This window comes from Anabrus simplex, chromosome 1 (genome assembly GCF_040414725.1).
Source record: "Anabrus simplex isolate iqAnaSimp1 chromosome 1, ASM4041472v1, whole genome shotgun sequence".
In the NCBI taxonomy this organism is placed as follows: Eukaryota; Metazoa; Arthropoda; class Insecta; order Orthoptera; family Tettigoniidae; genus Anabrus; species Anabrus simplex.
In genome coordinates this window covers 797,653,454-797,680,866 of record NC_090265.1, presented here as the reverse complement: position 1 = coordinate 797,680,866, position 27,413 = coordinate 797,653,454, and the positions used below count along the sequence as shown (strand labels likewise).

General features: G+C 38.7%; 1 protein-coding gene across 3 annotated transcripts in view; it reads left to right on the top strand.

Moving 5' to 3' along the window:
• Positions 1-27,413, top strand: part of LOC136857544 (thyroid receptor-interacting protein 11) — a 533,154-nt gene that overhangs the window by 375,624 nt on the left and 130,117 nt on the right. For all 3 annotated transcript variants that reach the window (XM_067136282.2, XM_067136281.2, XM_067136283.2), the window contains 4 exons: positions 4,986-5,062; positions 7,426-7,549; positions 14,829-14,935; positions 26,276-26,399. In XM_067136282.2, the coding sequence (XP_066992383.2) occupies positions 4,986-5,062; positions 7,426-7,549; positions 14,829-14,935; positions 26,276-26,399 (432 nt within the window). The remainder of the gene's footprint in view (positions 1-4,985; positions 5,063-7,425; positions 7,550-14,828; positions 14,936-26,275; positions 26,400-27,413) is intronic.

The following is a 27,413-nucleotide window of genomic DNA, read 5'->3' as shown; positions in this document are numbered from 1 at the left end:
TTGCTAGAACTGAAGGACTAGGAATCTATCATCCCTGGCAGTTATAGACCTCCGACGACCAAATCCACGATGTCTCTTGAAGGTAACGAGTTCATTGAATGGTCTCGGAGCACGCTGGAGTTCAAAATGATCCTCTAATCACATTAGCAGCATAATGAATTCTAAAATTAAAATATTTCTGAAGGCAGTTTGGGTTTAGGAAAGGTTATTCCACTGAAGCTCAACTTGTAGGATTCCAGCAAGATACAGCAAATATCTTGGATTCAGGAAGCAAAATGGACTGTATCACAATTGACCTATCTAAGGCATTCGATAGGGGGGGATCATGGGAGACTACTGGCAAAAATGAGTGCAATTGGACTAGACAAAAGAGTGACTGAATGGGTGGCTATATTTCTAGAAAATAGATCTCAGAGAATTAGAGTAGGCAAAGCTTTATCTGACCCTCAAGGCAGTATTATTGGACCTTTATTTTTCTTAAATATGAGTAAAGAAGTAGAATCAGAGATGAGGCTTTTTGCAGATGATTTCATTCTGTATAGAGTAATAAATGAGTTACAAGATTGTGAGAAACTGCAAAATAACCTTGATAATATTGTGAGATGGACAGTAGGCAATGGTATGATGATAAACAGGGTTAAAAGTCAGGTTGTGAGTTTCATAAATAGAAAAGGTCCTCTCACTTTTAATTACTGCATTGATGGGGGTGAAAGTTCCTTTTGGGGATCATTGTAAGTACCTAGGTGTTAATATAAGGAAAGTTCTTCATTGGGGTAATCACATAAATGGGATTGTAAATAAAGGGTAAAGATCTCTGCACATGGTTATGAAGGTATTTAGGGGTTGTAGTTAGGATGTAACGTACTAATAGCCTATATATGATAGATAGATAAAGAATGGGTGAACCCTGCCTTCACAGGGCTCCACACGTAGGTCTGTGAAGACCCTTTGTGTTCCTTAAACAGGTTTGCCTAGTCCATCCCTAGTGCTCCTATAAAGGATACCAGTGTCCGGATGTTGGCATTCCTGATGTCTTCCAGGCTCACGAAATGTGAGCCAAGGTATCGATGTGCTTGCTTGCAAGAGCCTCGCACTGACATAACACATGTGCGGAGGTCTCCTCCTCCCTACCGCATCTTCTACACATCGGATCCTGACTGATTTTCATGATGTGTAGGTGTCTCTGTAAGGTATTGTGGCCTGTCAACAGTCCAACTACCATTCGCATTCTGGTCCTATTCAAATTTATCAGGACCTTTTTATAACTTTGGCTAGGCCCTTTGATAAGTTCACGTGCCTGCCTTGCCATAGTTAACCTCTTCCAAATGTTTAAGTGAGACTGGTTTGTCCACTGGGATATTACCCGTTTCACGCTTCGGAGTGACACTCCCAGGAAGAGAGATGTTCAATAAATTTCCAATTTCTTTGCAGTCATTTAAGAAAAGGCTAGGAAAATAACAGATAGGGAATCTGCCACCTGGGCGACTGCCCTAAATGCAGATCAGTAGTGACTGAAGAGTCTTCTTCCTCGAGTAAGGCAATGGCCTTCACAGCATCTTTTTGATTAAGAGGTATCTTTACATGACAGATGTGAAAGAAAACCTGAAGAAATTTTGTTACTTGTGACAAGAATTATATCATATATTGATAATTCATTAATAACTTCAGTAACACAAAACCTTCTAAAATTTTTTGCCTTCAGGTTCATTAAAATAGGTCCCTAGCACTTATGGTTAAAAACCGCTTCATGGTGTAGCATTTATGTCGTCTTGTATCTCTAAAATAGGGGTTGCCTGGCCGAGGTGGTAAAGGCGTGCTCGGTTCGCCCAGAAGGATGTGGGTTCGAATCCCTGTCAGGAAGTCGTAAAATTTAAGAAACGAGATTTCCACTCCCGGAGGTGCATATGGCCCTGAGGTTCACTCAGCCTACACCAAAAATGAGTACCAGGTTAATTCCTGGGGGCAAAGGCGGCCGGGCGTAGAGCTAACCACTCTACCGCAACATGTGCCGCGGTTAACAATGGTGGAAGCCTTTACCTTCCATTCCTCTAAGGGCCTTCATGGCCTGTATGGAGGTATTTTTGTCTTTGTCTTTGTCTTTGTCTTTTGTATCTCTGAAATTGTTGAATACATGGTTATTACCTTATAAAACCTCCCTGAGCAAAAATCACCTAAATTGTTTGTGTTTGTTTCTGATTCAGTTTTTACAAAGTGATCCTCCTTATTGCTGGCCTTCCTTTCTACTGGTATATCTACTATAGCAGTTTCATTTGGAAGGTTGACAACTATGGAAAAAGTCCATCACTTGATTCTTTGCACTGGCTGTGAAAGCTTTGTCACCCTTGTAATGTTCGGCCCATGTAGTTGTAGAATCTCCTTGTGTATATTTCTTGTGCCACTTTCCGCAATCTACTGTATCTCAGCAGGCGAGATGTGCACAGTACATATTGTGTCTTTCTTTGCTTTGAAGTCACCTCATTTTTGATTGTCCTATAGCCTATTGCTTGGCTCTGTGAAGTGCATTGATGATTTTGCACTGGAGTTATTATTGCTGTGTAAAACTGTGTTGTTCCATTTCAGTAGTGATTCTCCTATTTTCTTCTTCACTTGGAGCAACATGAATGATTTTTGTACACCAGTGTAATAATGTACCCTACTGCTCAGATAGTTTTAAACCTAATCCCAAATTGTTCATTCCATCATGTTTTGTGAGACAGATGAAATGTCGTCAGATACAGAGATTTACCATATTATCCACAAATCGTGCAACTTGTTATGATTCTGATGCAGACAGAAGCAGGTAAACCTTCTGAGTCCAGGCATATGTACTGAATGTGCACAGAAATATTGGGTGCTATAATAATATATTGGTCGTATATTAGATACAGACCCAAATTTTATTGGTTAGAGAGAAGCATCCTCAGAGATTTAGCCCATTCATGTTTGAACACACACAAAACAGCAGGGTTGACATGGAAAACAGAGTTTGTCAGTCTATACTGACTGCCAGCCCTGTGGTCTAGGAGTAGCAAGCCTGCCTTTTACCTGAATCTGGGGTCTTTGAGGCCCACTCAGCCTTATGTGAGAACAATTTGAGTTATCTATTGGTGAGATAACTTGCCTGTTCTAGAAAGCCAAGAATAACAACCAAGAGAATTCATCACGCTGACCACATGCACCATATAATCTGCAGGTCTTTGGGCTGAGCAACGGTTGCTTAGTAGGTTAAGGCACATCAGGGCTGTAGCGCTATGGGACTTTCTTGTTTTAGTCTGTACTGACTCTCACTATAGTCAGTATACCGTTCATATTCCCACATTAATGTGCTCACTCAGCCAGTGACTAGCATCAGAACTTCTTCCAACATATCCTGTATTACATCAGATAGTGTAACCTTCATAGTCATTGATTTTATATAATACCCTTCGATGACAAGGTAGTCTTTTTATAATCGGAACATTAATGCCATCTAGCCGAGATGAGTAGTAGCATAAGAGACAGAGCTCACCTCAACTGACAATGTAATGCTATTGTTGATAACTTTTAGGGAATTATGAAAATGTAGGCCACATTTTAATTTTCCTACAGCTCAAAACATTCAATGCCTAGGCAGTCATCCTCTTCCCTTATGATTACATTTCCCCTCATTCTTCTAGTGATCGTTTCTGCATGATTTTCTTCTCATTTCAACAGTCTTCTTCTTTATGTTCCTAATCAATAAGGGGTAGTGACAACACAGTTTTTCATTAAAAAAAAAATAATAATAATTGCAGCAATCACCACCATCTCTAGTTGATATCTGAACAATATTTCTACATCAGCCATGCTCACCATTGACGGATTTGAAAATCTATATATATAAAATAAGAGTTTTGTCTGTAAATTGTTCAGAATTAAGAAAATAATGGTATTTCTATATCGATCGTGTCTCCAGAATACCAAGCTCACAGTTGCGCCACCCTAACCGCATGGCGAACTCACTCGGTAAAAATGTTAGTAGGGCCACACCAAACAAAAAAACTCAAACACACGAGCATACATCTCGCAGTATGTCAGGAGGGGCGTGAACACAACTACGCTAATACTGTAAAGGTAATGTTTACAAAAAACTAAGAGAGAACAGGAAGCACAAGTAAATGTAGAGAAAAGGAAAGTTACAATAAGGTTATTTTCTCTGTCCTTAGCATCAATGGAACATCAAATAAACCAAATATAAGGTTCTCAGAGACCGTATGCCAGGTTAAGCTAAGCTTGCGTACATCAAATATGTGCAATCACATAAGAACTATCAGATATTACCTCGCAAAAGACGCGAACATCTTAGTCGTTTTTATACAATATGTTAGGGTTAATTAGCACATTGGTTGGTAACAAAATGAGCTTGTGACTTCTCACCATTTTTTTTTCACATAAGTCAAAGAATTTTAAGGAAATCATGCAGTATAGAAGTAATCTCCAGCAACGTAGCTGTTAATTTAGCAAATACTTAAGAGCTTCAATTTTCACATAAGAATGAGACACAGTATATTAATATGAAGTCATAACCTCAGAAACAATAATATGAGTCAGCCAGAAAGATCGGCTCATCATCTTCCTTACAAAAGCGAACACTACTCATTACACAATATTATTTCTATCCCCTAGAATATAAAGTTCGATTGAAATATTTGTCTGAGGACCTTATATTTGGTTTATTTGATGTTGCATTGATGCTAAGGACAGAGAAAATAATCTTATTGTAACTTTCCTTTTCTCTACATTTACTTGTGCTTCCTGTTCTCTCTTAACTTTTTGTAAACATTTTACATTACCTTTACGATATTTGCGTAGTTTTGTTCACGCCCTTCCTGACATACTACGAGATGTATTAGATGTATTTGTGTGAAAAATTAAAACTATTTTTATTGCATATCCAGATATGTAACAAAAATATTCTACTTTAAAAGACTAAATATTAATGTTATGTATTTCTCCTTTGTTTAAAGAAAGAGGTCATAATGAAAGGACAAAACTGGAATCGCTTCAGGGCCAACTTGCCGAGTTACATCGAGAAAAACTTGAGGTAGGTGATACGTTCTTTTCTCTACCTGTGCATCGTTGATTGATATAGTTTGCAGTATTTAATTCCTCTCACACTGGTATCCAAGGTCCACAAAATTTATCTTCTTTCTTCAGACTAGTCAGTTTGCAAACCAAATCTTGGACACTCAGAGTGTTAAAAGGTGAAAGAAGGCCAATTTTGGAAATCCTATCGCTAAAATTCTTATTATTAACCCCAACTGACTTAAAGTTGACAAAGCAATAATTGGCCACAGTGTACTACAAATAAATTTGATCAATCTCACATCCAATTTTGGAGATATCGTAGTTTTCATTTTTTCATGCAGTCTCCATTCTGAAATATGGAAATGTAAATGACAGCTTCAGAGCGGGTGAGTAGATTGCGAACCAGCAGGTGAACCTCTCATCCAAGCTATCAACGGCTTCAGCCAGCAGCCAACAGTCAAGTTAAGACTTCAAGGGAGAGTGGATATGATGGGGTTTTCCTTGGTAATTTGCTTTACCTGATCTTTTTTAAAAATATGTCTGTGAACATTTCCTTGCACAGGCTACACAGCCAAGTTGAGATTGGGGGAGGGCAGATATGTTCGGAGTTTTACTGTTAATCTCATGCTCCTCGGCTTTTCTAAATTTCGTCTGTGAGCATTTTGTTTCACATGCTATGGTACAATAATATAATTGTTTTCCAGGCATTTTTTCCATTATTTATATACGAGAGGAGTTCAGTATATAATGCAACCCTTTTTTTTCCTAAAAGCAGGTTGGTTTTATTGAGGATTCAAATACACCATGTTATTTCCCCAGACCGTTTTTTACAATACCCTATTTTTCAACATAATCTCCATTCAATGTTATGGCCTTATGCCACCGTAATGTGAGGGCCCGTATGCCTGTATGGTACCACTCGACTTGTCGATGTTGGAGCCAACGTCGTGTTGAATCGATGACTTCCCTATCATCCATGTTGTGCTTCTCGTGGAGTGCATCCTTCATTGGGCCAAACAGAAGGAAGTCGGAAGGCACGAGATCCGGGCTGTTGGGTGGATGAGGAAGAACATTTGACTGAAGTTTTGTGAGCTCCTGGAGGATGCGCAGACTTACATGGGGTCTTGCGTTATTGTGGCCAACGGCCGTAGCCGTGTTGAAACACCGGATCCCGTGAGATCTCCGAAGTTAAGCAACATTGGGCGTGGTCAAGATTTGGATGGGTTGCCACGCGCTGTTGGTGGGGGTTAAGGGAAAGGAGGAGCGGAAAGGAACTGGCCACCGTACCGCATGTAAACTCTGGCTCATGACACCTCTGCGGAGGTTCGGACCTGCCTTCGGGCAGAATACACCCTTACCTTACCTTGCGTTATCGTGGAGTAGGCTTACCACGCTTTTGTCCACTGCCAGGTCTCCGTAGACATTCTGCAAGCACCTATGAACACCTGTTATGCCCTGGTTTTCTGCCAAAAGAAACTCAATAACTGTTCTCTGTTTGGTACGCACCTCCGTCACAGACGCCATTTTTTGGGCTAGTTATAGCACTGCCACTTATCGGAAATTAATGAAACTCTACGAGACAAAGCAAGAATATCCAAAGATGTCCCAAACAAAATTTCAGTTTTTAAAACCGAAATTGGCTGAGAAATAAGATGTGTTTGTAAAATCTGCGATGAATCATAATGTCAAGTATAGGTCGTAGTACATTGCATTAATAAACAGTCCATTTCTGTCTTCCGATTGAGGCAGGCATAATTCAGAGATAAATACAGAATCGTCTGCTGACTGAACTAACAGTCTCTCAGATGATAGAAACAGATGCTATTCACAGAGGGAAAGAGAGTCCTCTGTTGAGAAAAACAATGGCCAATATTCTGAGAACATCAGGGCACATTAGCTCAAGCCCAGGCATCTGGAAGAATGTTAACAATAGTACTAACTGAAGAATCAAAATACGTGGGCTGGTTTACTTTGTTGAGATCCCTGCTGTCTATCTGAATTGTTCCATTTCACTGTGATCCATGTAGACCATTTTCTGCTAATCTGTCATTCCAATCCTGAAGCTGTTCATAGATGCATTGATGCTTCTCAGCAACCAGTAAGATATCAGTGGTATATAAGAGTGACCATGGGTCCAGCAGTTGGAGAATAAACAATATCATCGACAAATCTCAGAGTTTTGATTTTCTCTCCTTCAACTGTAACTTCTTTTCCAGTTTTTTTCTTTTTTTCCTTTTCATGTCCTTTTTATTTTCTGTTCTGTACAAACATTTAATAGAGGGTAACCTTACTATGTTCTGATTTGTTGCTTCTCTTTCTGTGATTTGTATTTGTGGCAATTAATAAGAGGAAATTTTGAATAAATTTGTTTTTTTTCAGGCCACTCGTGCATGCAACCAGTTGGAAGAACAAATAGCTGCCCTTACCTTACAGAATGAAGAAATTAACAGAACTTATGAAAAACAGTCAGAAATGTACAGGTCATTGACAGAGATGATGGAAGGTAAGTTATTTGGTGGATAAAGCTTAACTTTATTTGATAAAAATCCCCTGTTGTTACTAGCCATGAGGGGCCTTTGGCCTACCAAGTGACTGTTGCTCAGCCTGAAGACATGCAGATTATAAGGTGACACATCGTCAGTGTGACGCTCTCGGCTATTACTTTCTAAACTGGGGCTGCCATAGCTCCTTAAGCTGAGTGAACCTTGAACCAGCCCTCAAGTCCAGATAAAAATCCCTGGCCTGACTGGGTTTGAATCAGAGGCCTCTGTGTAGCAGGCAGGCATGCTATCCATACACCTACACCACAGGGCTGGCCTTGATTGATGCAAAAACATAATATTATACAGAGTGATCCAGTCTACTTTCCTTAGCAGCAATGCTCTAAAACTGACTGCACATGACTCTACTACTGATATGGGCTAGATGAAGCCAATTCACATGGGTAAATCCACTCATGCTTCTGCATGGTTGATAAATTTCTTGCTTTCTTTGTATATTAGTGAATTTTGAATGAAGTTAGATGGTTTAATTTTTAAACCTCATTTCACAGATTTAGATTTTAATTCCCTGGCAGTAAGACGAATATATTTTGGCAAATAGGAGATGTTAACATGAACAGAACTGAAGAATATTAATCAAGGAGCTTCTTAATGACATTATCTTTCCAGTTAAACTCCTATCAAAACACTTGGATACATCTCTCAACAAAGGATGTGTATTCAGTTCTGTGCAAAAGGATACGCAGTTTACTTTACATAAATGATACCAAGAACATAGTTCTGGTGTTACTGATTAGAAAGATAATTGTGTGTATGTTTTTTAGAAGTGTATTTTGCTAAGGAAATTGGTCCCTGCCTCATTCTGTCTTCAAAGATGGTCTGGAGAAATTTCACTTTCATATAGTAGAATTCACCAGCCCCATGGTGTAGGAGTAGTGTCTCTGTTTTTCACAATGACTGACCTTGGGTTTCAGGGTTCACTCAGTCTTGTGAGGCCAACTGGGAGCTAAGTCAGTGGACTTAATAAGGAAAGCCAAATAATATGTCTGATGAAATTGTCACGTTGATCATGTGGCACTCTAACGTCTCAGCACGGGAGCAGTCACAGTGCGCCACTTACAAGTGCTGTTAACATGAACACGCACGATATTTTGGTACAAATATACTCTTACTTTAGATCACGAAATACCTCCTCCTCTTCTACTTAAGTAGACCTATCTTCACACTGGAATACATAGGCACCTGATGTGCAGGCATGCGGTTTGACATCACTCACCTTGCTATTGCCTCCACTTTCGGTATTAATTTCCACCACAGAAACATCATTTACCAATGAATTATCATCAGAATTAAGATTACCATCAGTTGAGTCATTGTAACTGGTCATCAGAAGAGAAGAAATACTCTCATCAAAGAGCCACACTTTACAGCTTAACAGCTTACAGCCTAAAATTCATGACTTTCAAGTTGCTCTTTGAAAGGAAACAGTTGATAGATTTAAAATATCCATGAAAAGAAAGAGGAAACGATACACTATTCCTATGCAAAAGAAAGTTTAACTTAGTTCATAGTCCCTCTGACAGAGGCTGCATGTTGCGTATAAGTATGGCACTCCACCAATGTTTGGGACATGCCATTCCTGGTACAGCACTCTGCGCTGTCGGGTTAATGGGATGTTTGAGCTGTGGATTTTGTGGGAGAGTACATGCATAACATACACTTTGAATATATGATGCTAACAATTTGTGGCACTTTCCAGAACAAAAATAGGGCAGTATATATGTGAGGACTTACAGAAGGCAGAAGTATTCAGTCAACAGTATGTAAAGATTGTTAGTTATAATGAAAACGTCCAGGAGGTTACTAATACTGGTGAAATACTGAAATATATTTGTGATGATACATATATTTTCAAAAATACCATATTTTCTCACATAATAAATGCACACTTTTTACGAAAAATACAGGTGAAAACTTCGGATGCGTAAATTATTTGAGGAATTCAGATATTTAAAAAATTATTTACAGTTATTTACATTTAAAAGATGCATAAACTTTAATATACATGCAATTGGTTCAGCTCATTTGTGGTTAATCATCATTTGGCGTAAAAATCCGGTGTGAGATTCTTTCTGAAACGTCATATAGGGTACATCAGGTAAGTTGGACACGTGGGTTTGAAGTACCGACACTGGAAAATATTCTTCCCGTTATGAGCTGACAGTATGGCCTGAAGTAAAATAAACATGTACTAATAAAAGTACAATTCATGTAAGTTCATAATAATGGCATACCAGCAAAAAAGAAAACTGTCCAACACTAGAAGTGCTGGGCATTGAAGGAGGGACCCCTGCTACATTTCCCCAAACCGTTTGTATCCAATCTTGTACGAGTGATGTGTCCGTCCACTCTTTTTCTTGGATATGAACATGGATCCCTCACGGAAATATTACTTCAGGCATTGTTTTTTCATTTTAGAACAACATAAGGGGCAAGCTTTCTGCCATCACCTGTTACAGCAAGCATTGCAGTACATCATTCTTTTTTGCTCCCGGTAGTGTGTACAATAACACTTGATGTTCCTTTCTTATTGATTGTTCGACTTTGTAGCATACGGAAACTGATTGGCTGACTGACCTGTGGTTCCTATTTAGGAGAGCAAATATTCCTTCACTTTACGCTTCTCAATTACAAAGCGATGAAAATAAATGACTTTTTGATTGAAATCATACAGCATTTTTTGGCATAATGTTGTTCTTCGTCGACGAGAAAGTCCATTTCTCTTCATAAAATTAATGAAGCCTCAGTTAACCTTCAAATCCTTTAAAATACAGCATTACATGGTAAATGGCATATCCAATGTTGCGTAACAAAATTATACATTTAAGCAGATCCTCCCCTACTTTCAGAAACTTGCCACTTTTTTGTCCACAAAATGCTTTGCGAGACTTGTTGGTCACTTGAAGAGCATTTTGTTACTGCGGTAACTGCGGTAGCGCATGTTGCATTCGGACACTAAATACTTGCTGACCACTGCTCTATTTCCGTATGTTTCAGCGTAACTGATCACCGCAAGTTTATATGATACACTATTACTCGAATATTTGCTCACTGTGGACTAACAAACAATTTTGAGATCACAAAAAAATGCATGTCCCGTACCCATAACACTCGTAAAATACGTTTGCACCAGACTGGAATAGAGTGTCGCTAGTTACTTCTGCGCTGATTCTCTCACTGAACTAGTGCAGTGGTATTTCCCAAAGAGAATCTGGTATTTCCTACCGGCTGATAACAGGACATTGCCTGGTATTTGGAATGCATCGTTTCGCAATAGGTAGTTTGCTACCTGAGTAGTTGACATCTTTATTTCAAAATGCATCTGGAGCTGAGTGATGGATGTTCGAAGAAGTGGTTGCGTCAAATACGTGAGAATTTCTTTTTCTCGACTTTGGACCCAAAAATATTGGGATGCGTTAATTATGTGAGAAAACACGGTACCAGAAAAGCATTTGGGATTTTCAAGATTCTAGGGATATACTAAAGGCGATTGGTTGGGATATAGTGCCATATCTAAAATATTTGAGTACTGTATGCATGAATGAGCTACACCAAATGAATGGAGAGTTGCTGTAGTAGCTCCAGTGTACAAAAGAAATAGTGATAAACTTAAAGTGGATAATTGCAGGCCAGTCAGCTTAACATGAGATGCATGTAAACTCTGGGAAAACATTATTTTTGATTATATTAGACAAGTTTCCAAAATCACTAACTGGCTTGATAGAAGGTAGTTTGGGTTTTGGAAACGTTATTTCAGTGAGGCTCAACTTATGGGATTCCAGCAAGATAAGTAGATATTCTACATTTAGTAGATCAAATGGTCTGTATTGCTATTGACCTTTTCATGGCTTTTGATAGGTTAGGGCCTCTCAGAATGCATGCGCTTGGTGCATGCACTGTACACGGTGCAAAAGACGACTTCACTTGGTTGCCCAGAGTGCAGACCCCTTCTCCTCGATTTGGAGCAATAGCACTGTCTCTCTCTTTTCCCACGCCCGTCTCGCTCGCTCCCCCTGTCTCCCTCTTCCTCACTTGCTCTGAAGCGCTCAAAATCCGAGCCGAGTTGAGCCAAGCTTAGCCGAGTAGCCCAGAGACGAAGTGTTGGTCTGAGCCGAGTGGAACTGATGCACAGTGCACGGAGCTCTTGCGCCTCGATTTGCACGTGTGAGATTTTGGGCGTTTGAGAGGCCCTGGGTTAGATCATAGGAGATTATTGACAAAAATGAGACCTATTGGACCAGACAAAAGAATGACTGAATGGGTGGCTAAATTTCTAGAAAATGAACTGAGAACATTAGATTAGGTGAAGCATTATTGGATCCTGCAATAATTAAGATTGGGGTTCCCCAAGGCAGTATTGTTGGGCCTTTATATTTTTTTATATATACAGTAAGTTGGGAAAGCTAGAAAAGCATTTGAGATTTATAAGATAGATATGTATACATACATGATAATGAGTAAAGAACTGGAATCACAGATAAGGCTTTTTGCAGATGATATTATATTGTATAGAGTAGTAAATAAGTTACAGGATTGTGAGTGACTGCAAATGGACCTCCACAGTGTTGTGAGATAGACAGCAGGCGACAATATAGTGGTGAATGTGATGAAAAGAGGAAAAGTCCTCTTGGTTTTGTGTTGATAGAGTGAATTTACCTCATGGAGATCACTGTAAGTACTTACATGTGAATATAAGGAAATATTTTCATTGGAGAAATCACATAAGTGAAGTTGGAAATTGAGGTTACGTATCTCTTCATATGGTTATGAGAGTATTTAGGGCTTGTAGTAAGCATGTAAAGGAGAAGGCATATATGTCTCTGGTAAGACCCCAGTTGCTTAGTTTGAGAAAAGGAAAAGATCCAAAGAAAAGCAGCTCGGTTTGTTCTTGCTGATTTCAAACAAAAGAGTAATGTTACAAAAATTCTGCAAACTTTGGGCTGGGAAGACTTGGGAGTAAGGAGATGATCTGCTTGACTAAGCAGGATATTCTGAGCTGTCAGTGGAAGGATGGCGTGAAGTGACATTAGTAGATGGATAAGCTTGAGTAGAGCTTTTAAAGGTAGGAAGGATTATATTATGAGGTAAAGCTGAAATTCAAGAGGAAAAACTGGGGCAAATATTCATTTATGAAAAGAGGAATTAGGGATTAGAGTAATTTATCAAGGGATATATTTGATAAATTTCCATTTTTCTGATGTCGTTTTAGACAGATGATGCTTATTCCTTAAAGGGGCCTAACATTTAGGTTATCGCCTGCCCCCTCCCCCCCCCCCCCGGCCGTTTAAGAAGAGACTAAATAAGCAATTGACAGAGAACCTGCCACCTCGGAGACAGCCCTAAATGTGTATTGATTGATTGATGGAATTATTAGTGATAATATTTAGCCTTCTTGATCTCTCGGTCAAATTCACATTACTTTTATAATAATTTTATATGCTATCCCACCTGAAGTTGCCAGGATTCAAATCTAAGGCATGTTGGTTGGTAGTCACCTGGGTAGAAGACTAAGGCAGATTTACATCCCTTAGAGGTAAATTCATTCTTCTTAAAATATGGAGTTAACTGCTGTAGCATAACATTGAGATGAATGATTTTTCCTAGCACCACTAATGGGAGTAAATGCTGTACATAGTTTAAGTGCTACCTGGATCACCCAGTTCCTGACATTACAGTTTTCATTAATTTAAAAGTACAGCTTTAATATTACATGTGCATGCAGTATTGATGATGATATTGTTTGAGTCATCAGTCCATAGACTGGTTTGATGCAGCTCTCCATGTCAACCTATCCTGGGCTACCCTTTTCATTTCTACTTAACTATTGCATCCTAAATCTGCTCTAATCTGCTTGTTATATTCATACCTTGGTCTACCCCTACCGTTCTTACCACCTACACTTCCTTCAAAAACCAACTGAGCCGGGCTGAGTGGCTCAGGCGGTTAAGGCGCTGACCTTCTAACCCCAACTTGGCAGGTTCGATCCTGGCTCAGTCCGGTGGTATTTGAAGGGGCTCAAATACGACAGCCCCGTGTCGGTAGATTTACTGGCACGTTAAAGAACTCCTGCGGGACTAAATTCCGGCACCTCGGCGTCTCCGAAGACCTTAAAAAGTAGTTAGTGGGACGTAAAGCAAATAACATTATTATTATTATTATTATTATTATTATTATTATTATTATTATTATTATTATTATTATTATTAAAACCAACTGAACAAGTCCTGGGTGTCGTAAGATGTGTCCTATCATTCTGTCTCTTCTTATCAAATTTAGCCAAATCAATCTCCTCTCACCAATTCGATTCAGTATCTCTTCGTTCATGATTCGATCTATCCATGTAACCTTCAGCATTCTTCTGTAACACCACATTTCAATAGCTTCTATTCTCTTTCTTTCTGAGCTAGTTAGCGTCCATGTTTCACTTCCATACAAAAACATCTTTCTAATTCTTATATCAGTGTTTGAAGTGAGCAAATTTCTTTTCTTAAGAAAGCTCTTCCTTGCTTGTGCTAGTCTGCATTTTATGTCCTCCTTAATTCTGCCATTGTTAGTTATTTTGCTACCCAAGTAACAATATTCATCTGCTTCCTTTAAGACTTCATTTTCTAATCTAATATTTCCTGCATCACCTGCCGTCGTTCAATTGCAAATCTCAACGTTTTGATTTCCTCTCCTTGGATTGTGATTCCCTTTCCAAATTCCTCTTTGATATCCTTTACTGTCTGTTCTATGTAAACATTGAAAAGGAGGGGGGACAAACTGCAGCCTTGCCTCACTCATTTCTGGATTGCTGCTTTTTTCAAAGCCTTCGATTCTTATCTTTGCAGACTGATTTTTATACATTGTAGATAATTCTTCGTTCTTGGTATTTGATCCCAATCACCTTCAGAATCTTAAATAGCTTGGTCCAATCAACATTATCGAATGTCTTTTCTAGATCTACGAATGCCATGTACGTGGGCTTGTCCTTCTTGATTCGATCCTCTTAAGATCAGACGTAAAGTTAGGATTGCTTCACGTGATGATATAGTTTTAAAAAGAGTTTTTCCTTCGCATTTCATTATCAGAAGTGATAATTTGTCCCTGCAACTTATTAACTTCACCAGTTGTGCATCAATTGTAGAAATGATATCTGTATTACATATTCATATGTTGTTTTATAGAACTCTGTTATTTAGACGTGATATTCATTTGTTCTGCCATTGATTTGTTCTTTAGTTCCAAATGAAACTCTGAGGTTATCAGAAGAAAAGAATGTGAATTTGAAGTCGCAGTTGGACTTGCTCCAGTGCCAACTGACTCAGTTACAGAAGGAGAAAGTGGAGGTAAGTTCCACTGTATGTTTCATCATCTTCATTTGTGTCTATGATTTGATTATTTCAATTCTAAGAGACTCATAAAATAGATTTCCCCCCTTTCTTTACATTATTAACCATTAAAAAAAAAGCATGCCATTCAGTGGAAAGAGATTTTGGTCTGGCACATCAGGTGGGAGTCTTGTATTCCCTTTCTTTGCGCCATGTACAAAATTATTGCCTTTATCTTGTGGAAATAGATGTACTTGTTTGGTGCTTGGAGCTATCTGTTGAAATTTACATGTAACCTGATCAAACAACTGTCGCTAAACTCATAGCAATCATATGATATAAATTGAAGTCTTATGGAAGTCTAGCTTTGTTGTGTTGAAAGCCATCGTATACTCATTCTTCCACATTTAATTGAGGAAAATACTGTTACAATTTTGTAGAATCCAAGCGATAATCCACAGATTCTTTTCATGTACAGTGAAATTCTGTTAAGAAGTTTTTCAAAAATATATATATATATTTTTAAGCAAGAAACTTCTTAAAAGGGGTAATGCCCAAAAACTTATTCTGTACTTTGAAATACATGTGAAACACACAGCCAACAGATTTCCTTGTTTGTGAACAATACCAAAATAGGCTGGTATATAAGAGCTGCTAAAAGAAAGCCACAATATAAATATTAGATTGTCATGACATGTATTTTTAATGATAAAATGAAATGAAAACCTACAACCTGTTTTCCAGTCATTGACCGGGTCAGGGATGTAATGATTGAAGCATATATAGGCTGTTATTACAATGGGGTCGCCACTCCCAAGGTGATTTATTAATGAGTGATAAATGCTATGATATGATAATAGAGAATGTTGCTGGAATGAAAGATGACAGGGAAAACTGGAGTACCCGGAGAAAAACCTGTCCATCCTCTGCTTTGTCCAGCACAAATCTCACTTGGAGTGACCGGGATTTGAACCACGATATCCGGTGGTGAGAGGCCGATGTGCTGCCGTCTGAGCCACGAAGGCTCCGTATTTTTAGTGATAAAGTAAAATAATTGAACATATTATATAAAACCTTGCACAAGAGATAAGAAGAAATACTAAGAACATTAAAACGGTAGATGGTAACCGTACATTATCTAAATTCCATACTGCATTAGACATTAAATACATTTCCAAACACAAAAGTTTAGGCTCCTACTTGGAAAAGAAATTGTCCAGGGTTGACTGTTTTAGGTTTTTACTGCTTTCTTGAAGTATAAACCTCTCCATTTCCCACACTGCCTTCCATGTGTACCGAGGCACACTGACTGAACCTTCCAAAAACCGCTTCAGTTTTTCAAGGCAGATGCTTGCCTCACTGCAAGATGGTCTTGAAGGATTCTCTTCCTCAATCTCTTCTTCTTCTTCTTCTTCTTCTTCTTCTTCTTCTTCTTCTTCTTCTTCTTCTTCTTCTTCTTCTTCTTCAATCTCCTCATCTCCTGCCTGAATTTCCTTGGAGATCTCATAGATGGTCTGCTCCTCGCAAGTGATTACCATATCATCAATGGCAGTGAAGTTGTCGAAACTACTGGTAATCTCCATCTTCTCCTGTATAGTTTTCCAGCACCCTGGCTCTTCATACCAACTTCCATAACAATGCTGTTAGTACCACCACCGAAGCCTGCTTCTTGAAGCAATTTGCTATTATTACAGGCTCCACTGAATCCCATGATGAGGCAATGAAATGCATTGTGTCCAAAAGAGATGGTTTGCCTGCTTCCATGCGTAGTAGCTTGCGGCATACAACTGATTTTCAGTACCTCTGCTTCAATACCTTAGTGATTCCTTGGTCCATTGGCTGTAGTACCGATGTAGTATTCAGTGGAAAAAATTCTGCCTTGATGTTCCTTAAATGGGGCCACTCCTTGGGATGAGCAGGGCAGTGGTGCATAAACACCACAATCTTCCTGTTCTGGCTCCCCATTTTGGCATCTAATACCTGTATATACTCTTCCAACAGGGAACTTGTTATCCAAGCTGACTTGTTGCTGGTGTACTTGCACGATAAAGTCCTGACATTTTTGAAACAACATAGCTTCCTAGACTTTCCTATCATCAGTAGAGGTAGTTTTTCAGTTCCTTCCATATTAGCACCAACCAATACCGTAACTCACAGTTTACTTAATTTTCCCCCCGTGGCAAGATTCTCCTTTCAAAACGAGAGATTTATCCAGGATAAGCTGGTAAAAAAGTGTGAATTCATCAAGATTAGAAACGTTGCAAGGTTTGTAACTGCTTATTTTAGCAGGCAGAAATGTTTCCTTCCACACTCCCCTTTCCTCCGCACTTACACTGTCTGCTTTGCCACAAATTGTTTTGTAAACGATACTGGCTCAATTTTTAAAGCGGTCCCCAGCCACCCATTGGACGTGGTAAAAGGTACCTTTAATTTGCACGCAATTTCTTCGGCTTTCTCCTTTACAGTAGTCCCACTCAAAGGTATGTTTAAACTTCGCTGCTGTTTGAACCATATTAGCAGAGCTTGTTCTATTTCGTTGTACTTTCCAAATTTAACTTTCTTGCAGTTTGCTGAAGTATTCCCTGCAAAAGCCAAGATTTCTTCTTTCTTTGCTATAATTCCATTCAAAGTAGACGGCGGCATCTCCAGCTCCTTCGCCAAAGCAACACGGGAAAGTGTAGATGACTCCACTTTCCTTATAATCTCCACTTTGTCTTTAATTGTTAGTGCCTTTCGCTTGATCACTTTCCTCTGAGTTCCACTCATTTTCACTTAAAACGTTCGTACATTGATATTACAACTAACTTCACTGACTCCTATTCACACCAATTACAATGCTACACTACGCTTGGCAATCCGTAGCTTAGGCTTACAAGATGCAAAGACCAGACGTGTACTACAGTTCGTTAGCATGTGCTTTCTATCTTCCTCACTCTCAAGTTAATGGCAGCTAATGGGAAATCCGGCAGCTTATTCTTAGAGATTCTTAGAACCTATTCATAGGCCTATATCGCCCCTGCTTTCCTACTGGTTGTCATGTCAACGGGCGTAGTTTCTAGCTGTTTCGCAAGTAACGCATGGACAAGCCGGTATTGAATTTATTTTCCTGCTTTAATCCTCTTCATGGTATAGGCAATGAAGAAAAGAAACGCAGGTTCGAAGTTACAGAAATGAGTGCATGGGAAAGTATTGGGGTATTACGTGCGAGTGATAAAGGCGCAGTAGCAACACTAGCACATCTACACGTAAACAGTTTCTTTCCCCGCGAGAATTTTATTTCATGTCTCCTCATCCTTGTGCTACGTTCTAATAATGTGATGTAATAATTACGAGTGACATGATAATACAATGTTTAGCTCGTATAAAGGTAAAAATAAAAATAACTTTCAATTTTATGCCAACACGTGGTATTGCAATGCCTCTTTGTGCATGTGTCAGGCCCCTCCCACCAACACCCAGCTGGTTATCATTCGTTCAACTTTGTAGATGATCGGGATCTTTCGGCCGGCTGTTTGGCGGCATATTATGTATCAGCTGGCAAGTCGGCTGTTTCCTGCATAGAGTCGGGAAGTTTCTTTGTTTCGTAATAGTTTATTCACCTAACTAATAATGGACACGGAAAATCTTATCAGTTTAGTTCCAAAACGTAATTTTCCCTACAACAAGACCCATAAGTATTATTGCAACAACAACGAAATAGAGAATACTTGGAAGGTAATAAGCAAGGGAATGAAAAATCAAACATCTTAGAATATTCAATTTTGTGGTACATTCGGCCTATACAGTAGTTAGTTTATTTCACAATTATTGTTGTTCTTATTTCAGAATCATATTATCATCTTGGAGTCCATATACAATACGGTATGTCAATATGATAACTGACGTGGCTTGGAATGTACAGTATTTACTGTGAACAATTTTATAAGTGGCATTCCTTACGGTTGTCGTACATGTATTCCTAATAAACAGTATGGTAATGCATAAGAAGCTGCTGTGTTGTGGACAAATACATTTTTCAGTTTTTAATTAATGTTGAGGCCACCTCGATTAATCACTTCACCCTGTCGCGGCGCGCAACTTACTGCATTAAAGTTTTATCAAACCATCCATTGCATGCTTTTGTGTTTCCCGCGTAGAATCCCATTCGATTCTGTTCCGCTTGATGTGAACAGTGGAATGGAAATTTCGAATGATGGGTTTGAGAGGAGAATAATAAAACTGTTTTACACCTTTTCAATTTTTAACTAGCACATAAAATTAGGAGAAATTTTCGAAAATATCCATGACCTGTCAAGAACTGTGTGAGATAGTAGTTCACTTCACCATGATTTTGGCCAACCCATATGCCCAGAGATTTCTGTGACTAAGAGCCAAAGCCTGTGCCCGTCTCCTTCCTAGCTCTCCTTGTGCGAGCCAAATTTCTTGTCTTTCGAAAGCCAACAAGTTAGTAGGAGCTACTGCTGCTACTATAGAATCGCAGGTTCTGATACTGTACAATATGCGCATGCAGTTCGTAAAGCTGCTCTCTGTTGTACAGCTGCAATTCTTGTCTGATACTTCGCATTTCTTAATGATTCAGCCTAAATTTCCGAACTGTATAGAAGTTGATGTACATGTTGATTCCCATAGGGAATCTGAAATATTTGTTCCGAATGAGTAAATTTATAATACCAATATAAATGGTCCGTTATTGGACATTATAAATTTTCCAGCTAACTCATTCCAGGTTGCCAGCGTTTTGCCCCTGTGTGCTAGGCTGGGCTCATCAGTTGGTACCTAGCACACCTACCAAGACGCTGGCTAGTGCATACCCTGGAGGCCACCGCATAGGCTAATTGTAGCCACCGGCAGTGCCAATGCACTATGAGAGACTTTGTCTCACTACCAAAAATTGATGCCTGCTTGGCCATCAGATGATATACATGTTGATTCCCATAGGGAATCTGAAATATTTGTTCTGAATGAGTAAATTTATAATGTCCAATAACGGACCATTTATATTGGTATTATAAATTTACTCATTTGGAACAAATATTTCAGATTCCCTATGGGAATCAACATGTATATCATCTGATGCCCAAACAGGCATCAATTTTTGGTAGTGAGACAAAGTCTCTCAGAGTGCATTGGCACTGCCGGTGGCTACAATTAGCCTACACAGTGGCCTTCATGGTATGCACTAGCCAGCGTCTTGGTAGGTGTGCTAGGTACCAACTGATGAGCCCAGCCTAGCACACAGGGGCGAAACGCTGGCAACCTGGAATGAGTTAGCTGGAAAATTTATAATGTCCAATAACAGACCATTTATATTGGTACCGTATAGAAGTATCGATTTGGCAGTCGACATGAGAAGCCGCCTTTTACTAGATTTCGGCCCCTTGATATTTCCCATGAGTCTACTCAGTGCAGTCATGGTTTTTGCTGCCTTATCTGTTACCCGTGGAATGTGGTCCCAAAATGTAAGCTTATTATCAAGCGTTACACCAAGATATTTTGTGCTCCTAGTTGTTTCGATGACTATCTGCCTGATCTGCATTGGTTCAACAGTATTAATCCTTTTCCTCGTCAGGAGGACAATTTCCGTTTTGTGATCTGCGAGTTCTAACCTGTGATTTATCATCCAATCTTTAACCCATCGCATCACCTGATTCAGTTTAAATTGAGCAGCTCTAGGTTATGGGTTACTGTCAGGGCGGCTACATCATCAGCATAACTCACAAGTTTCACATCTTCTGGCATCTCCAGCTATAACAAACCGTCATACATGGTATTCCAAAGGTCTGGTCCAAGAATTGAGCCTTGCGCTGCACCAGCTGTGAGCCGTTTTCTTCTCTGACCATCATCCGTGTCGTATAACAATGTACGATCTTTAAAATAGTCTCACAGTATGTACATGTGATATTCTGGTAGCTTGAAAGTTTCTTGTAGAGCTTCCAAAATATCACTCCATCTTGCTGAGTTGAAAGCATTTTTAACATCTAGGGTCACAAGAAGCACGAGGTTTCTAGAGTGATGATTACCCATTTGAGCTCGTTCTGCTGTCTTCACCACTTCTTTAACCGCATCTAGCATTGAGTGACCTCTGCGAAATCCATGTTGTTGGTCAGATAGATCGCCAGCTAATCGAATTGCTGAGAGTATTATCGGCTATAGCAGCTTCTCTAAAACTTTTCCAGCAGTGTCCAGCATTCATAGAGGTCTGTAAACCCCCGGTTTTGCCTTTACTGATCAAAACCAATCTAGCTGTCTTCCAATGAAAACTAAAAATTCCTGCTTTCAAACAATGATTATATATTTTCAACAGCAGTTGGGGTCATAATTCAGCTTCCTCCTTTAGTACTTCCGCTGGAATACCATCTGGTCCAGGGGCTTTCATGTTTCTAAGGGAATTAATTGCTGTTATCAATTCTTCAGTTGTAAAAGGTGGTACATTATCTAGTTCTTTCTTGGCTTCATCATCAGTCCTCTCTGCATGATCAGGGAATAGTGTGTCTGCTATTTCTTCCATGGTGCGTGGATCCATGATCGGGCTTGGGAGCATGCCGAATTTCTTCATAACAATTTTATACCCTAATCCCCATGGATTTTCACCCACTTCCTTAGACATTTCCCACCACTTGTCGGCTTTACTCTTTTTAATTGTATTTCACAGTCTTTTCTTCATAGTCTTATACTCTACTGAGAGAGCTTCATCGTTGTGTCGTGCTCTTTGCGTCCTTCGTCTGAGTCACAGGCATTGTTTCCTCAGCTCAGCAATTTCTTCATTCCACCAATATGCTGGATGCTTGCCTCTCCGTTGTTTGATTCTGGTCATCAGTGCATCACATGCTTGCTGGAGGAGTCTCATAGTGTGTTCCACGCATTTATTAGCAATTATGCTTCCTGTGTATTGATGACATGTATCCATTATACAGTCCATTCCATTCTGTATTACATCATGAAATTTTTCTCTATCCATAGTGGCTATGTTCCATCTTTCTGGCTTCTGCATGGTAATCCTTAGATGTGGAATCTCTTGAAGTACACGAAAAATGATATACTGATGATCACTTCCTGTCTATTCTTCAATCACTCGCCATTCAGTTATTCTAGATGCAATATCTTCAGAAGCAAAGGTTACATATGATATAGTTCCCTGACATCCTGGTCACCAAAAGGTTGTCACATTACCAATGTTGATAACCATTAATCCCAATCTAGCGGCCATCTCCATTGTATGTCGCCCTTTAAAATCTGTTTGAGGCATGTTCCATTCCACTGCTTGAGCATTAAAGTCACCAGCAACAACTAGGTTTTTGTTCATCCCTTGCAGAATATCTTCAAGCCCATCTAGTTTCATCTGGAAGTCAGAAATAGTCTCTTTCAGGGTAAAATAACAGCTGACAAAAATTACCTCACCAACTTGTACCCAAACAAACCCATCCCCGCATCCTTGATTTATAACTGAATATTTTCCAAGATCTGGTACCCATATCGCAGCTGTCCCTAGATTGTTTGAAACCTGGTTGATCTCTGTCTTGGTATTGTTCACTAAGAATCAAGATGTCTGCTCCTATCTCATAGGTCATCTGCATCAATAGATCATTGGCAGTTAGACTCTTGTGTATATTGGCTTGAAGGATCTGTACCATTCACCACTGCTTTTTGGCCTTTTCAAGTGCTTCACGAAACACAATATGCTTGCCTGAGCCAAGAGCATGATGTCGTTTTGACTCTTCAACATCCATATCTGTGCAAATTATGCATCGTGGATTCTTTTTGCATCCTACTGCCTTGTGACCAGCTTCCCCACACTTAAAGCAGAATACTTTTGTCCACTCCTTTGCAGTTTTGTGCTTGATGCCCATATGACAAATATCTAAAGCACCGAGGAACTACGACCCACCTTCTTACTCTGCAGTATAGCCACCCTACTTTAATTTTGCCTATTTCTAACAGCTTTCGTGCCTCGCTATCTTCTATCTACACAATGGTGTGTTTTTGTCCCCTACTGTTCCGATTTGTAATTGAGACCTTCAATTTGTTGCGTACTAACAATGGAAGAAAAGGACAATCAAACAACTGGCGGCACAACACCGCAGCCCAAATCTTCAAATGCTAGCCCAACCACTAAGAGATTACAGGCCAACCCAGCGCGAAAACATGCCAACCACTTAGGGCAGGCCTCAATAATTAAAGACATAGGACTGGAAAGCGATGGAATCTGGGCCAAACCAAGGTCGAAGGAACCTCAACAGAGGTTGGATTCAGGGGAATAGGATAGAGCAATTCATGAGAAATACCGTAAACACCATGTATAGTTTAAACAACCCAAGATATTTAATAGAAAGAAAATTCAAAGGAGAAAATAATTGGGTAAAGGTTTTAAAATATTAGAAATTAAAATTTTAAAAAATAAATGAACCCAAATTCAGATTAATAAAATCATCTAGAAAAACAAAAACAGAAACTAGTAAAGTTGCACATCTTTCAGAAATAACCAATACATTAAGTTTTACCATTTTTTTCATAAAAGGGTTTCCAGATTACCATATTTACCTTTTTTCATGACAAGAAAATTTTAGTTTACCTCGGTGCACCATTTCAAACATAATTAAGGCCTTGAAAGATTGAGTGAACCCTAAAAAAAAAAAAAAAATTCATCTTTACAACAAATAAATGTGAGAGAGTATCCTTAACAGCTAATACATGTATCCAGTAGGCTCAAAACAATTCCATATTATTAATCCAGTAGGCTCAAAACAATTCCATATTATTAATGTTTGGAATACCATCGTTATCACATCACCAAGATTCAGTACGATATTAATTTTAACCCTAGCAAGTTTTGTGAGATAGAAAACCTTAAGAATGTTTATGGAACCAGTACATGTCTCTCAACTAGATTTTATGAGTTTTAGACAGAACACAATTTTTATTATTATTAATTGTGATGGATTTAAATACCAGTCTTCCAAAGAAGATCACACAAAAATAATTTCTGAACATTATTTTGTGAATAAACATTGCTTTCCGTTAAGTAGTAAATTGAGGTTGTGGTTCACAAGATGTCTATCTCAAAAAAATGTATTAATTTAATGCATCGATGACGGTAGACATGTTGGCGTTTTACTCACTGCAGAAAAAGGCACCGTAGTTTACGTGGATAAAGTCTGTTGGAGTTAATATTAAGCCAGATGTTCACTTACCAGACTGGTGATGTACAATTCCGAAGTACTTGCTTATACAATTTTGTTCAAAATATTCCCAAGGATAAATATTATAGTCAACTGCAGGCACTCGGAGTCACACATAAAGTTGCATTTCAAATTTACACACAAGTTCAAATTAAAACATTACCAAATAAACTAAATATAACACAATTTATACAGGTCTACGCCTTCCTTTCACTATCACCTTATGGTGGTTTCAAATCATTCTTGCCTGCCATAGCGAATGGCAGCGAGACAGGCGACATCATGCCTGCACTGGTTGAGCGCTGGAATGTAAGTCAGGTTTTGAATAACGGCCACTGTAGAGTGCCATGCAGAACTGTTGAATATTAAGCAGTGAAGCGAACCATTTGCAAGGTCATAGACAATAATATATATATATATAAAAGAACATGTCCTGATCGACCGACGGACGGACGGACCGACCGACGCACGCACACCAAGCCAAAACTACTGGACATAAGGAAATGAAATTTTGAGGATACATTTACATTGCAATGTAGGTGCTCGCGATGTTCCATCGCTGAGGGGGTGAAAAGGGGGGTGAATTTTTAAAATGAGTGTATCTATATCTGAAAACTTTAAAAGTTTACCGATGTAAAAATTGGGATTTAGAATCTCCTTTAAAAATAAAGCATTTTTTTTTTTTTTGTTAAACAGGAGTGACAAATGGGCTGAATTTTTAGAAAGACTATATCTCCAGTACATCTCAGAAAAGTAAAATGTTACAGACGTAAAAATTGGTATTTGGAATCTCCTGTAAAAGTAAAGAAACATTGGTGATTTGTTTTCGGAAACTCCACTTAAGGCAAATTTAAAAAAGGGGGGTGGGGGGGGGGGGAATTTAAAAATGACCATGTCTACAGTATATCTCAAAAACTTAACATGTTACAGAAGTGAAAAATGGTATTTTTAATCTCTATTAAAAATAAACATGTAATTTTTTGTTTTTGGGAAAAACACTTGGGTGGGGGGTGAAAATGACTGAAAATGGGGTTGAATTCTTTTTATTAGGATACTGATATCTCAATATATTGACATGGAAAGAAAGGCTAGGTCAGTCAGTTGGGAAACTTAAATTAAAAAATCTTGGAAAAGGAAGGAAAAAGTAGGTAGATCCTGGGGAAACTCTATGACAAGGGGAAGGAAGGAAGGAAGGAGGGAAGGAAGGAAGAAAGGAAGGAAGAGGAAAGATAAAACTGAATGATAAAATTCTGGAAGTGGTTAAAAGTTTCAAGTACTTGGGAAGTGTGAGCACAGAAGATGGAAAGATTACCAAGGAAATTGGAAAAAGAATACAAGCAAATAGCTTTTACCACAGTGTAAGGGGTATTTTGTGGAACCAAGATGTCCTGAAGAAATGTATTATATTCAACCTGTTATGAACCCATATTAACCTATGCAGCTGGATCATGGACTACTACTACTACTACTACTGCTGCTGCTGCTGCTGCTGCTACTACTACTACTACTGCTACTACTACTACTACTACTCTTTCAGGTAGACCAAACAAATTCAGGAAAAAACCAACCAAAGCACAAACAGGGCTGATATAATTAGAGCTGCATTAACCACTGGAATACCAGCCTTAGGCTCATTTGACGGAAATTCATGAAATATTCTTATATTTTTGTTTATAACGCTTCTATATAAGTGGAATTATACTTAATCACTAAAACTGTAATTGTGAGTTTAAAATGCCATCATATAAGGATTGAAGAAACCAGTTGCAATAGGTTTTTCTTTTTCTCTGAGGCTGGCTTGGATGTAAATCATACTTTTTATAAGTACCTTTATATAAGGATGAAGAGTGAGTAATTTAGCAGTGCGATGTTACAGGCATCTCTGTCTGGTGAACTAGCTTTGAGAGAAATGGTCTGGCAATTGAAGTAAACAGGTACGGACAATACTAACCATTTCCTCTGTTGTTGGGCTGGGTGATGCATACTGTAGAGCACCGACTTTCTGAACCCAAGGTGCGAGTTCGAGCCTGGTTTAGTCTCTTATTTTGGTGAGCTTGGTGTTCCAAGTCTCTAGAATGAAGCCACTACCTCTTGTTAAAAATAATTATTAAGCATTCCTTTTCTTTCATGATATATGTCTGTGACAATTATTTTATATTTACAAAAAATCATTCATTTACAGGAAACAGAAAACTGCAGGCGATTGAAGGATCAAATAAAGGTCATGAAAGATGAGTACAATGAAGAAATAAATAAACTTCAAAAAGATTTAAAGACATCTAACACTTCAGAAGAAAATTTAAAAGGTAGGTCATCATACATAGTTACCTCATATAATAGAAGTCTTTGATGAGTTGTGTCTGCATCGATCAAACTTGGCTAGAAAATGGGTTGGAATTTTTTTTGTATAGAGCTGTGTTGTAGCCTATTCTTTTTATTCCACTGATCACGGACGTCTGTATTTCTTATTTATTCAGCTCATTTACATTAGCTGTCATGGTGAAAACCAATCAGCAGAGTCATTGAATGTGAAATTTTTGAAATGGATATAATGGGCTATGATTCAGATTCCACTTAAGGCCCGTGGTGTTTTCGCTACTTTTGATTAGTACCACAACATGACAAATAGCTTAGTTCTATTTCCTAGCGATAAGTACCATTTTGAGGGGCCGATGACCTGGATTTTGGACCCGTTTCGACTACAAGCATCATTGATTTAAAGATAAAAATTTCATTGTTCTGTATTGAAATTATTGATGTTAAAAATTAAATAATTGAAAAGGAGGTTCAACCTATTCAATACTTAAAAGAAAGAAATGCAGTATCACATTCCTATTTAAATGGGACTGGTTTCGACCTTAGTCCAGGTCATCATCAGCCGTAAAAACATGTACAATGTTTATGAATATTGGAGGTCAGTTTCACACTCTGATAGGCACAAAGACACGTCACCACATTCTGTCATGCACAAAGTCACAACACTATCTTCGTATATTAGTTGATAGTGTTGTGACTTTGTGCATGACAGAATGTGGTGACAGTCTTTGTGCCTATCAGAGTGTGAAACTGACCTCCAATATACATAAACATTGTACATGTTTTTACGGCTGATGATGACCTGGACTAAGGTCGAAACCGGTCCCATTTAAATAGGAATGTGATACTGCATTTCTTTCTTTTAAGTATTGAATAGGTTGAACCTCCTTTTCAATTATTTAATTTTTAACATACAAGCATCATTGATTCAGTATTATGCTTTAGACGCAATCCCTTGGTCAGTAATACTATTATTTAATGCTAGTTTCTGGGAATGTGGGGCA